Genomic DNA, 12,842 nt, shown 5'->3' on the forward strand with positions numbered 1-12,842 from the left:
TATGCTTGGTCTACCTTTTTTATTAAAGTCACTTTTCTGTTAATAAATTATTATTAGCAAAGACTGTGAAGACTTGCAAAGAAACAAATAGTTTCAGTGTTAGTTACAACCGTCTCTGTAGTGGACTTTTTTTTTATTTTATTTTAGAGCACAAGCTGGGAACAGGGGCTGAAGGAGAGAGAGAGAGAGAGAGAGAGAGAGAGAGAGAGAGAATCTCAAGTAGGCTTGCTCCACATTTAGCACAGAGCCAGACCTAGGGCTCAATTTCATGACCATGGGATCATGACCCGAGCCGAAATCAAGAGTCAGATGCTCAACCAACGGAATCACCCAGGCACCCCTGAAATGGACTATTAATTTGAGGGGGAAAGTGTGATCTTTGAAAAATATTCTATGTGAATTCTTAGGTATCTAATAGCTTTAAGCCTCACTATAAAAGCAGTCAGTCTTTGTGTACTGAACATGTCATCAAAATCATTTTAGACTTTGTTTTTAAAATTAAAATATGAAAGTGCAGAATAATTGTATAAGATTTAGAGTTTACTACTTAAAGAGCATTTAAAAGTTTGTTTGCAAGCTGTCCTGAAAATCACTTTGAGAAAAACTGCTTGTCCAGCTCCTTTACCACGTTTGGGGTACACAACTTTAAAAATTACAAAATTATAAAACCATTCAGACATTGTTTTGTGTGACACACATTTTCAGGTTGCAATCTCAGATTACCGTATATCAGTATTTTAAAACTGAGAAGTTTTAAGCAGCTTGATAGTATGTCCATGGGTTACGTTGTCCTCTTTAGTTGGCCTTCATGTAGTGTATCACTGGATATATTTTAAGTACTTTTTTTGTGAATATTCTGATTTGATATGTCATAACAAAAACTTAATTTTTATGTAGTCAAACATATCTGTCTTTTTTCTTCACTGTTTCTTGCTCTGGTTTGATACAGAACCTAGATTTCTTCTAGTACCTTTTTATTTTGTAACATTGCATCTTTAGTCTGTCTTTTAGGTGGTTAGCAATGTCTCCTGGTTTCAGTGCTGATAAAGTTTTCTTCTTTATTTTTGCTTTCTGTTGGTCTTTTCTAAAGAGGGGAATTTTCAACCAGATATTTCTTTCAAATTCATTTTAAAGTTGCCTGGCATTAAAAATCTACTCTGGTTTAAAATGAAGAACCAGAAACAGATTGCAAGGAGGCTGAATTATTTTTGCAAAATGGAACAATTTCATATTGTTTCCCAGTCTTGATTTTTTTTAGTTTGTATCTTAAAGACAGCATTATATTGTTAGAGAAAAAAATTAGGTCTGAGAAGAGTAGAAATGGCAATGATCAGCAGAGTGGGGCCTGGCCTTATAAGACGTCTTTAGAGACAACAGGCAGTGATTGGTTTTCTAATGCATCAGTCTGCATACCCTGCGTCGTATACAGCTTCTCAGAATTCTGTTTATAGCTTTCAGCTCTGCCAGACAGCAGAGCAAAGCAGTCTTTTCAAAGGTAGTTAAATGCATTAATATGCACGGCCCTAATCTTAGTAGGTGCTTAATATATAGTTGCTGAATACACTGCCAGAAACATTGTTCCCTGGTCTGGGTCTTTTATATCAAATACTATGATAAAATGCCAGAAGGAAAAATTTTTAACTAAATTTTGAGTTTAATAGTATTTGCCAAATGTTTGATAGCCTGTAATTCATTTGTAATTTAATTTTTTTTAATTTACAGAGTAAAATTGAGTTTTTTGGTGTTAGGGTTGTATGAGTTTCAACATATTTATAGAATTATGTAACCAGTACCACAGTCAGGATACAAAACAGTTTCCTCACCCCCAAAAAACTCCCTCCTGCTGCTTCATAGTCATAGCCTCTTTACATTCCCAATCCCTGGCAACTACTGATTTCCTTTCTGTTGCTATAGTTTTGCCTTTTTCAGTATGTACTATAAATGAAATCATTGAGTAACTTCTTTAAGATTTGCAATTTTCACTCAGTGAGATCCTTGAGATCCATCCAAGTATATATCATTTTTTTATTGCTGGGTAGTATTTCAAAGTATGGTTGCCCACATTTTTTATTCTTATTCATGTTGTTTCTCACTTGTTAAAATAGTTACTGCCTTTTTTTATTGGAATTTAGAATTGTTTAGTGGCATAGGTGTTTTTGAGGAAAATTTTTTCTTATTTTCTTTTTGGGTGAACAAAATATAAACTGGAGTATAATTAAAAGAATATCAAGGAGTAAATATACTTCTATTTACTAAGTAAAAGTAATGGGCTGCTCATCTCTGAATTAAATCAAGAATTTATAAGGCTGTATCATCCCAGAACTGTATGGGAATTATTAAACAGATTTTTAACTTTATAGGTTCTAGAGCAAAATTTCATTTTTCTAGAATACTTCAGGAATTTGATTTATTAAATATTCTGGGTATCTTTTAAGTAGTTTGTATATTACATACATAGGTTAGCGAGTTTTCCAATAATTAGAATACAGTAAAGTCATTTAGTGCCAACATGCTGTTGAATATAATTTCATCCTTTTCAGTTGGTTTAGGGAGTACTACAAGATCTTATTTTTTTAATTTTTAAAATTTTTTTAGTTTATTTTTGAGAGAGAGAGACACACACAGAGACAGAGATACAGAGTACAAGTGGGGGAAGGACAGACAGAGAGGAAAACACAGAATCCCAAGCAAGCTCCAGGCTCTGAGCTGTCAGCACAGAGCCTGATGCGGGGCTCGAACTCATGAACCACGAGATCATGACCTGAGCGAAGTCAGAGCTTGAAGTATCACAAAATCTTAAATGGGAATTGTCTTTTGCTGGATCAATTATCATTATATACTACTTGTGCATAGAATAAAAACATGGTAATATGAACTTTCTGGCTGTTTATAATGTATAAAACGCTTTTATTGTCTTGTAGTAGTTGTTGCAATTAATACATGAATGCTAAGTGATAATGATATCCAAGACCTCTCCCTTAAAAAAGCCTTAAAAATTAAACATTTTTGAATTTTAACCTTTTGGCAGGAATAGTCCTTGATATTTTTGAATCGGGAAATGGCTTGATCAAAGAGTGTTTTTAGAGATCTGACAGTGATATACTGAACAGACTGGTGCCAGGGGGAGTAGATGGGCATCAGGGCAGTCTGTACAGCATGAGTAATCTGGTGACAATGAGATCAGAAATGAAAGGGCAGAGCAAGAGCTATTTTGAATGAAGAAATTATGTTTCTCACTAACTGACAAGATAAGAGATTAAATTGGGGAATCTTCTAAGATGGTTCTAAGACTGTAAAAATGGTTGTAGAAATAGATAAATAACTTGCTTATGGAGAATGAGATTGTAAATGAGGCAATTGAGTCTGGTGTGATTTTGGTCATTGGTTATCTTGGGAAAAAAGCAGTGTCAAGTAAAATAAGGGGACTGAAAAGTAGACTAAAGCTAGATGGATCTTCTGCCTCGAATTATCATTCATGTATTTGAGTAAGCAAAAGGAAATCGGACTGATATGTGTTTGTTTTAATTTCCTAACCTTATTTTGCAGAAGGGACAGAATCCTCACAAATCTTCATATGTCAATCTTTATTCTTCACAGTAAATAGTGGCAACAGAACTCTAACAAATGAATTTACATTTTTATTTTTTGCTGTAAATATTAGAGAGTGTTCAGTTTATAGATACGAGCACATATATTACGTATAAAATGGTGTATAAAGTAAAATTTCCTGTAGTAGGAATAGAGTCATCCTCTTAATACCATTTTAAGTGGGTTTTTAATATTTTGAACACTAAATGTAATAATTTACACCTCCCGTATCTACTTCCACAGTATACTGGATTAATTTATTTTACTCAATCTTTTGGAATATCGTTGATTTAGTGGAAATGTGTACATCCTTAAGACATCTCTCAAATGTCATCATTTTGTAAATGTTTCATTATTTTTGGAACATGTTTCTAGATCCATGATTATGTTCATTCCTCTTCCCTAAAGATGATGGAAAGCAGTGTAATTCATTGAAAAAGTCAGAGACACATGTCATAGTAACGATTTCAAGAATTCTTTTTAATGGTTTTAGGGTGTCGTTTTAGACACAGTAATGCATGTAGTTTAATGTTTCAGTTGACAAAAGTGCACAATTTTCTTCACGGTACACTTGTGTGGTTTAGAGTATGGATCAAAATTTATTTTCTGTAGGTTTTCTTAAGAAGAATAGGAATTTTTAAGTAGAGGTTATAAATTTTACTTATAATTATTTTGAAATATGTCAACAAGAAAGAGTAAGTTTGATGGAAAGTGAGTAAATAATTCATGCAACATTAGAGCTTTAAAAAAGGGTAGATAATATTTTTAAAATTTGGTATATATTCTCATTTTATCTAATGAATAAATATTAGAGTATTGAAGACTAGTCATATGATCACTAAAGAATTTCTCATTCTTGAAAATGGGACAGTTCCACTTTAAATAAAATTGTGTATGAGTGAGTGAGGTTTATTTATTGCATGTAGGGGCGCCTGGGTGGCGCAGTCGGTTAAGCGTCCAACTTCAGCCAGGTCACGATCTCGCGGTCCGTGAGTTTGAGCCCCGCATCAGGCTCTGGGCTGATGGCTCGGAGCCTGGAGCCTGTTTCCGATTCTGTGTCTCCCTCTCTCTCTGCCCCTCCCCCGTTCATGCTCTGTCTCTCTCTGTCCCAAAAATAAATAAAAAACATTGAAAAAAAAATTTAATTATTGCATGTATGCTGTATAGATTCTGGAATCATGACATTCAGGCCTGTAGCCCAATATTATAATGTATTGATTTTTGTGGTTTTTGTAGATGGCTTTTGGGGCCATATTTTCTTTCTTTTTTTTCACATATTTTTGTTTGTTTTTACTTTTATTTTTATTTTTTATTTTAATATAATTTATTATCGAATGGGTTTCCATACAACACCCAGTGCTCATCCCAACAAGTGCCCTCCTCCCTGTTTGGGCCATATTTTCTGCATATACAGATTTCAGATGTTGATTTTGGCCTTTCAGTCAAAACAACTCTAAAATTATAAGGTCATTAATTATTTGTAATTCAAGTAAGAAAAAGTGTACATAAAAGTACTTTTTGGTTTATAAATATGCATATTATCACAGAGTGGGATTACTATAATTGTATTATAATATCCTAGCTGTATATTTGTCATATATTTTACATTTTAAATATGGGAGCCAAAATACTATATTATGGAGTAGTATGCCTTGATAGTTAACTTAGGCACCAGTTAATGAGATGTAAGATAAGCCTCTCTCCCTTATTTCTACACTGCCACATATTATGTGACTTGGTCTGTAACCTTAATGATGATGTTGGTGGCATTGGTGCTCTAGGAGGTCTTTTATCATTCCTTTACATAGAAGAATCTAGAAAAATCAACTCAAAATAATAACATTTTGTCTCATATTATTCTGCAATGTATCAAGACATGAGTGCCTCAAAATGCCATGTACCAAATGTTCTTTCTCTCCACTCTTAATTTTAGATTTAGCTCTTATTTAAAATGTTCCGGAGGAAGGCAAACCATAAGAGACTCTTAAAAACTGAGAGTAAACTGAAGGTTGATGGGGGGTGGGAGGGAGGGGAAAGTGGGTGATGGGCATTGAGGAGGGCACCTGTTGGGATGAGCACTGGGTGTTATATGGAAACCAATTTGGCAATAAATTTCATATTTAAAAAAAGTAAAATAAAATGTTCCTGATTTTCCCCAACCAGGTGATATAGCATAAAATTACACATCTGGTTAGTCACTGTGCTCAGTCCTGGGTTTTCATTTAGAAGATACACTGCCAAACTTCAAGGAATTTCCAGGCTATGTATTGGGCACACAGAGATGAGAACAAAATTTAATACAATGTTGACATTTTTGTAATGGAGGTCTGTAGAGTGGGAGATTGGGAAGTATGGAGTCTGTATAGGAAGGCAAGGTCCAGATCAGAAAGGGCCTTGAACACTATATACAGGAGTTCAGATATTATTCTGTCATAAATATGAGGAAACTGAAAAGTTTTGAGGAAAAAAAATGACAAAAATTTTTAGGGGCACCTGGGTTGTTTAATTGGTTAAGAGTCTGACTCTTGGTTTTAGCTCAGCTCCTGGTTTGTGAATTTGAGCCCTGCTGTTAGCACAGAGCCTGCTTGGTATACTCTCTCTCTGCCTCTTTGTGTGCCCCTCCCCTGCTCACACTTCCTCTCTCTCTCTCTCTCTCTCTCTTACTCTCTCTCTCTCTGTCTCTCAAAATAAATAAATAAACTTAAAAATTTTTTAAAGAATTTTTATGTTGGGGAAGATGAATTGGAGGGGATAGTGAGTGACTCAGAAGAAAAACCATAAAACTGGTTTAATCTAGATGGCCGATATTTAATCTAGATGGCCTGATTTAAAATCAAGACCTGTTAGTTTTTGCTAGTTGCCTCATTTTCTTGGTATCTCTTACTTAAAAATCTAGAGAGAAGTAATCTTGTTACTCCAGTTCATCATTTGTTCATCATTTGTATCATATGTATGACATTCATAGGCGATTGATGCTGACCCAATCTGTAGCCAAGCTAATCACTTATGAAGTGCCCTGAGTAATCCTGAAAAATGTATCCACTCTGGATTCCACTTTTGGATTTGGATGAAATCCAATTGTTAGTGGATTAGGGAGTTTATTGCAGGTGTAGGAGGGGAGGTAAGGGGCTTGGCTGTGTAGGGAAGAACAAACTAGTGGGGAACACAGGATCAAAGAAAACAAGGAAAAGTTTTTGTTTTGTTTATTTTGTTTTTTAAGATAGCAGAGGTTCGAATATAGGAGTCATTGGCTAGGAAATGGTTGAAATAAAGAGTGTTTAATTTTTTAATTGTTGAAGTAATGTTAATGTGGCAGAAGATGGGATTTCAGAGCACAGGAAGATCAATCAGTCTTATATAGGAAGAAAGTTACCTCTCCCTCTGCAGTGGAGTTGAAGAAGAAAGGGGGAGTGAGGTGCAGATAAGTTTAGAAGTGGGCACAATCTGCTTACTAGCACACTTTATGAAATAAGCAACAAAAAGAGCTGCTTAAGAAGTGACTTAAAGATTTCCAGTAATTACTGAGTAAAATTCAAATAGGAGCCTAACAACGAGGGATATGATGAAGTGGTTTTTTTTTTTCCTCCTGCAGCCAAGATGTAGGTTGGAAAAAAGTGGACTAGTCCAGAGTTGAAATGGAGTTAACTTGTGACTTGGTAGGAGTTAATGCTTATTATATTTTTTCTATTTGTTTGGCTAAACTGTTTGTTTCATTCTTGTCTTCCATATTTTTTCTTTTGCAGGTCTTGATGATTGTTTGCAGCAGTATATTAAGAACTTCGAGAGGGAGAAGATCAGTGGAGACCAGCTGCTGCGCATTACACATCAGGAACTAGAAGATCTGGGGGTCAGCCGCATTGGCCATCAGGAATTGATCTTGGAAGCAGTTGATCTTCTGTGTGCACTGGTAAGGACATTAACTGGTGGAAAGTGAAACTTGTTTTATTTCATTTAAAATTTTTTCCCTTTTTTTGTTTCTTCCCTTCTTTTTTCTTCTCTATTTAAAAATAATTTAATTTTTTAAAAATTTATAACTCTCCTAATTCTCAACTGACTAGAAGTGGTATTTTCCTCCTTCATTAAATTTGGCATATTATATAGTGCCAAATTACAAATTAAAGAGGTTTATAACCCAACTAGTGACATTACATTTAGTTACTTCAAAACCATATGTTAGAGCTCACCAAGGAAGTGTTGACAGCATCATTTGGGGTATGCAGGTGAATATGATCAGTTATAAAGTCCATTCCCCTCTGAAAGTTTTGATTTAGTGTCACAAATATTAAGAAATCCTATTAGAAACATCATTGTTAAAATAATCAAATTATTTGAATGTTCTAAATGTATACATCCAATAAAAATTGAATATTGTACATTATATGGTTTATTTTGTCAAATTACAAGAGAAATCAATGTCAAAATAATCCTTCAGGAGTCTGATAACACATTATATATTCTGAAAGGAACATTTTTTTTTCCATGTTTTCCATTTTTTTTCCGGTAAGATGACACCGGATTTAATTTTAAATTTTTGTAGATAGTTGCAAGGGGGCTAGAGCTACAGTGAGAAAGAAAACGTGAGTCTTGTAATATAATCATCTGTGATTGACATTTGGCTCAGTTACTGACACTTGTGGGCAAGTAATTTCATCACAACCTTAGTTTTTTATTTAAAATGTTGATAATAACAACTGCCTTTTGGATGTGTTGTGAAAAGCAAATGAGATAGTGTTTATATAGTGCCTAATTCAGTGCCTGGCCCACAGTAGGCATTCAATAAGTAGTTAACTATTAAGATGATAATTAATAAGAAATGAGTAGATAATTCTTAAAAATTCAATTGTCAGTTAATACTCCCAGGACTTGTATGTCAGATGTAAGTTCCTGCCCTCTTGAAGAGCCTTAGGGGTGGAGAGTAGCACACAAATAATCACAATACTATAGTATAATTACCAAAATAAAAGTATAAGCTAAGTATTATGAGGGCACAGAAGAGAAAATAGCTAGCTTTGACTATGATAGATGGGTTCATATTGCAAAAGCATCCTAGAGTAAGATGAGCATGTGTTTGGAAGAATAAGAACAAAGGGCTTTCCATGTAGGTAAAACAACACCTACACAGGCACACACAATAAAGAGCATACCTGGTAGGTTTGAACTGTGGTTAACTTTTTGAGAGGACAAAAATACGTGGGAAACATTGGCAGAAGATTAGGCTATAAAATATAGAATAGGCCCAGACTATAAAGTACCTAAACATCATGGTAAGAGATTTGTACTTTCTTTTGTGGATATTGGAAAACCATGTAGGAATGATCAAATACTTATTTTAAAAAGGTAACTGATGGTAGTGAAAAGGATGGGATGGAGTGGGCATAATCTGAAGACCAGGTGAACTGTTTGGTAATGTGTAAAATACTCTACTTAGGCTACCAATAGGGCTTAAACTAAGGATGTGGAACAGGAATAGAGAAGATGTGGTGAATATGAGGGATGAGATAAAGGGAGTTGAGAAAGATTCCATGCTCTCTGGCTGCAGAGATAGAGTAGGTGATTTTGCAATAATGAAGATGGACAGTAGTATCAAGAATAGTTTTAGCTGGGAATATAAATTGAGTTTTAGATTTGTTGAATTTGAGACATCTCTGAGTTATCCATGAAGAAATACTTATCATATAATTGAACAAATGAATTTGGAGGTTGAGAAGTGGCTGAAGATAGAGATTTAGGAGTCTCTAGGATATAAGGATTGAATCCATAGAGATAGAGCAGATCTACCCAAGGAGGACCTGTAGAATATAATGAACAAAGGACTCAGCTCCACATTTGGACTGGGAAGGAAGAAGAGGAAACTGCAGGGGAGGCTTATGGAGTGGTCAGAAAAGCGGGAAGATAACTTCAAAAGAATTGTCAGAAAAACAATGGGGAGTACTTTTCATTAAGAAACATCAATAATATCAAATTTCACTAAAAGCCATTAGAATAAGCAAGTAAAAACGTGATTGAGGGGTGCCTGGCTGTCTCAGTTGGTAGAGCATGTGACTCTTGATCCTCAGGGTCATGAGCTAAAGCCCCACATTGGGTGTGGAGCCTACTTAAAAAAAAAAAAAAAAAAAAAAAAGACCTGACTGAAAACAGTTTCTAAAAAAGATTACAATGTGAAACCAGATTGATTGAATATTACCTTCCACTTAGACATCTCAGTCTTAACCTTAATTGTCATTTCCTCAAAAAGACATTCTAATTGTTCTCTCACCATTGACTGTTCTAAAATTAGCCCCTTACTGTTATTATTTTAACCTTCATCTCATTTTGTAATTCCATATTTGTCAGTTTAATGTCTGTTTCATCTGCTAGATTGTAAGCTATGTGGCAAAAGTAACTATGCTTATTAAACACCTCGTGTATACCACAGATCCCTGGCAATAGTGGATACTGAATAAATATTTTTTGAAAGTGGCATTGTAAAAGTCTTGAGACATTTTTCACATGATAGTTTGGGGATCTTCTTATTTTCCTATTGCTGAGATCAGAGAAATCAGTTTGGACTTGAGCATGCACTTGCACTCTATCCCTTATCAGAATCAGATCACAGAAATCATGCTGGATATAAAAGATGGTACTCAAGGTAAGGTAAGAGTCCTCCATGGTTTTGCATACTAGTCTCCAAATATGAGTCAGTGTGGCCATGAAGGTGCACTGGAAGTGGCTTGGACATGAGCACACCATCTAACAGTCCTCTATCTGCCATGTCTTTTATAACAGTAAGTAATTGGGTGTGTCAGAGTTCAGGGTGTTACGTCTCATAAGCAGGACTCCACAGATGAACCACTCACGTGCTGAACTTTGCGCTGTCAGTGTGAAGAAGGAAATAAGATTGATGATTACAGTTCTACCCACAAATAGTCTGAACCTACAGGCTTTGGAGTTTGGGTCATTAACAATCTCTGCTGACCTAAACTTACTTAGAAAGATGACATCAGAGGGGCACCTAGGTGGCTCAGTCGGTTTGGCATCTGACTTCGGCTCAAGGTCATGATCTCACGGTCTGTGAGTTTGAGCCCCGCGTCAGGCTCTGTGCTGTCAGTTCAGAGCCTGGAGCCTGCTTCGGATTCTGTGTCTCCCTCTCTCTCTGCCCCTCCCCCACTCATGCTCTGTCTCTATCAAAAAATGAATAAACGTTAAAAAAAATTTAAAAAAAGAAAGATGGCATCAGAGATATATGTTTAGACTATTTCAATGTTCTCACCATGGAGCTGTGGTAAATCTCTTCATATGCTGAGTTTTAATTCCTCCACAATTCTGGGTTTAAGCACTACAGTGTTGCATCATATTCTTGGGGAAAAAACACATTAAATTCATTCTTTCTGTGTTTATTCAGCAATAAATTGGTTACATTCCCCAAGGAGGTCAAATATCAAACTTCCCTTCTACCACTTCCTAATGACTATACATCAGGAAGTTAGAAGTGCAGATACCTTCTAATTTATGCAAACGGATATTTTCCAGTGAATTTAAAGTAAATTTCTAGGCAGTGAATTCTGATTTACTTCTACATACCATTATAAAATTAGGGGATGAGATCCCTCATCAGCAAGCTGAGTTGACTAGACCAGGAGGTGTGCTGTTGGGAATGGGGTATTGTGAAATATCTCTTTGAAACTTTAATGTCTCTACTGGCTTTCTACTTTTTCCTTACATCTACTGGTTTTATTTCTTATTTTAACAATTATATATTCATGATCAAACAGTGATACCATGGGAATTACAAAGATGAAAAAGGCACAGTCCATGCTCCTAAGATGTATACAGTCCAGTAAATAAGACAATAGTCATTAAAAGATAATACAGATTTTTTAAAATCCCAGAGGATTGCAGAAGGAAATAATGAATCCAGGGATCCAGGAAATGTAGGTGGGATTTGCTTTGGGACTTGCAGGATGAGTAGATGTTTGCCAGACAAAAAGTCGGGGAAAAGTTATCTAGGCAGAAGAAATATCATGTAAATACAGAAATGTGAAAGAGTATGAAGTATTCAGAGAAAAATGAGAATTTTGATTTGGCTGGTGCAGAGAGGGAAGTGAAAGGAAGAAAGGCAACTTACATTTTGTATCACATTATAATTTTTCACTTAGTCGGGTTTTTTTGGTTCTTCAGTATGCTTTCTGCCCGGTGCTTACATGCAGAAGATATTAAATTAATGTTATCTTACTGAATGAAGTTCTCTGTCGTTTTCCAGAGAACTGTACATTTTTCTCTTGCCTCTGACTCTGAAGTTTCTGTTCCTAATATAACGAAGACACAAAAAATTCACCAAATTTCTTTGTTTCTTTCAAGCTATGGAATATTTTCATCTGTCTTATTTTAAAGTTAGTACTGATGGGGAATAAATGTTATGGCAGTTGATGAAAATCAAAGGTTTCTTTAGTAACATGTTCATCCATGCAGCATGTATTTATTTAAACACCAGCTATATTGTTTGTACCATGTTATTCTAGAAAGAAGTAAGCTGTTCATGATTTGGAGGTATGTGAACTCTTTCCTGCTGTTATGCTCTCATTTAGTATGCCTCAGTAGAGAGCATTGTATATTAACTGCAAGAGTAAGCATAAATAAAATATATAGCTTAATGTATAGCCCTTAATTTATGCTCTGACAATACACCTTGTTATTGGGAAGTGTAAGTGGATCGTTTATGACAGGATAAGAACAGCTTTCATTTCATTCTTCATTTACTTTTCATATAATAGGTATTTTGCCTGAAAATTTAGATGGCTGCAATTGCTAGGATTTGTTTCTTTGCAACATAATTGCTTTATTCATTCATCTCAAAATAATTCATTTCTAAAAAATGTTCATTAAAGCAATCTTTTTACGACTCACTCATATTTATAAAGCAAAGTATTATAAAACCTAAACACCTGCTATGTGATGCAATCAAATTAAGAGCGCTGAATAAAATAGCATTGACATTGTAAAATATGTGGTGCCAATATTGAATATTTTGTTAAGTGTTTAGAGAATTTGCTACTAGTGAGGATATAGCAAATGTGATCTTCTAAAATGTTAAATATATCCTTCATTTCTTTCTTTCCTGTGCTTTCACATGCATATAATTAAAAGGAAGAACAGTACAAATAGACTGGCTGTGTTAAATCAGTGTAGCCACAATTGTTTCCTGGCAGACTACAAATAAACAAATAGGTAACATATAGGACAAAGAAAATAGCTAACTACATTTCAGGGCTAAGCTT

At 34.9% G+C, this 12,842-nt stretch overlaps 1 protein-coding gene across 6 annotated transcripts in view; it reads left to right on the plus strand.

Moving 5' to 3' along the window:
* Positions 1–12,842, plus strand: part of CNKSR2 (connector enhancer of kinase suppressor of Ras 2) — a 299,979-nt gene that overhangs the window by 60,363 nt on the left and 226,774 nt on the right. For all 6 annotated transcript variants that reach the window (XM_058713719.1, XM_058713721.1, XM_058713722.1 and 3 more), the window contains exon 2: positions 7,332–7,495. In XM_058713719.1, coding sequence (XP_058569702.1) covers positions 7,332–7,495 — 164 coding nt within the window. The remainder of the gene's footprint in view (positions 1–7,331; positions 7,496–12,842) is intronic.

The sequence above is a fragment of the Neofelis nebulosa genome, chromosome X (genome assembly GCF_028018385.1).
Source record: "Neofelis nebulosa isolate mNeoNeb1 chromosome X, mNeoNeb1.pri, whole genome shotgun sequence".
In the NCBI taxonomy this organism is placed as follows: Eukaryota; Metazoa; Chordata; class Mammalia; order Carnivora; family Felidae; genus Neofelis; species Neofelis nebulosa.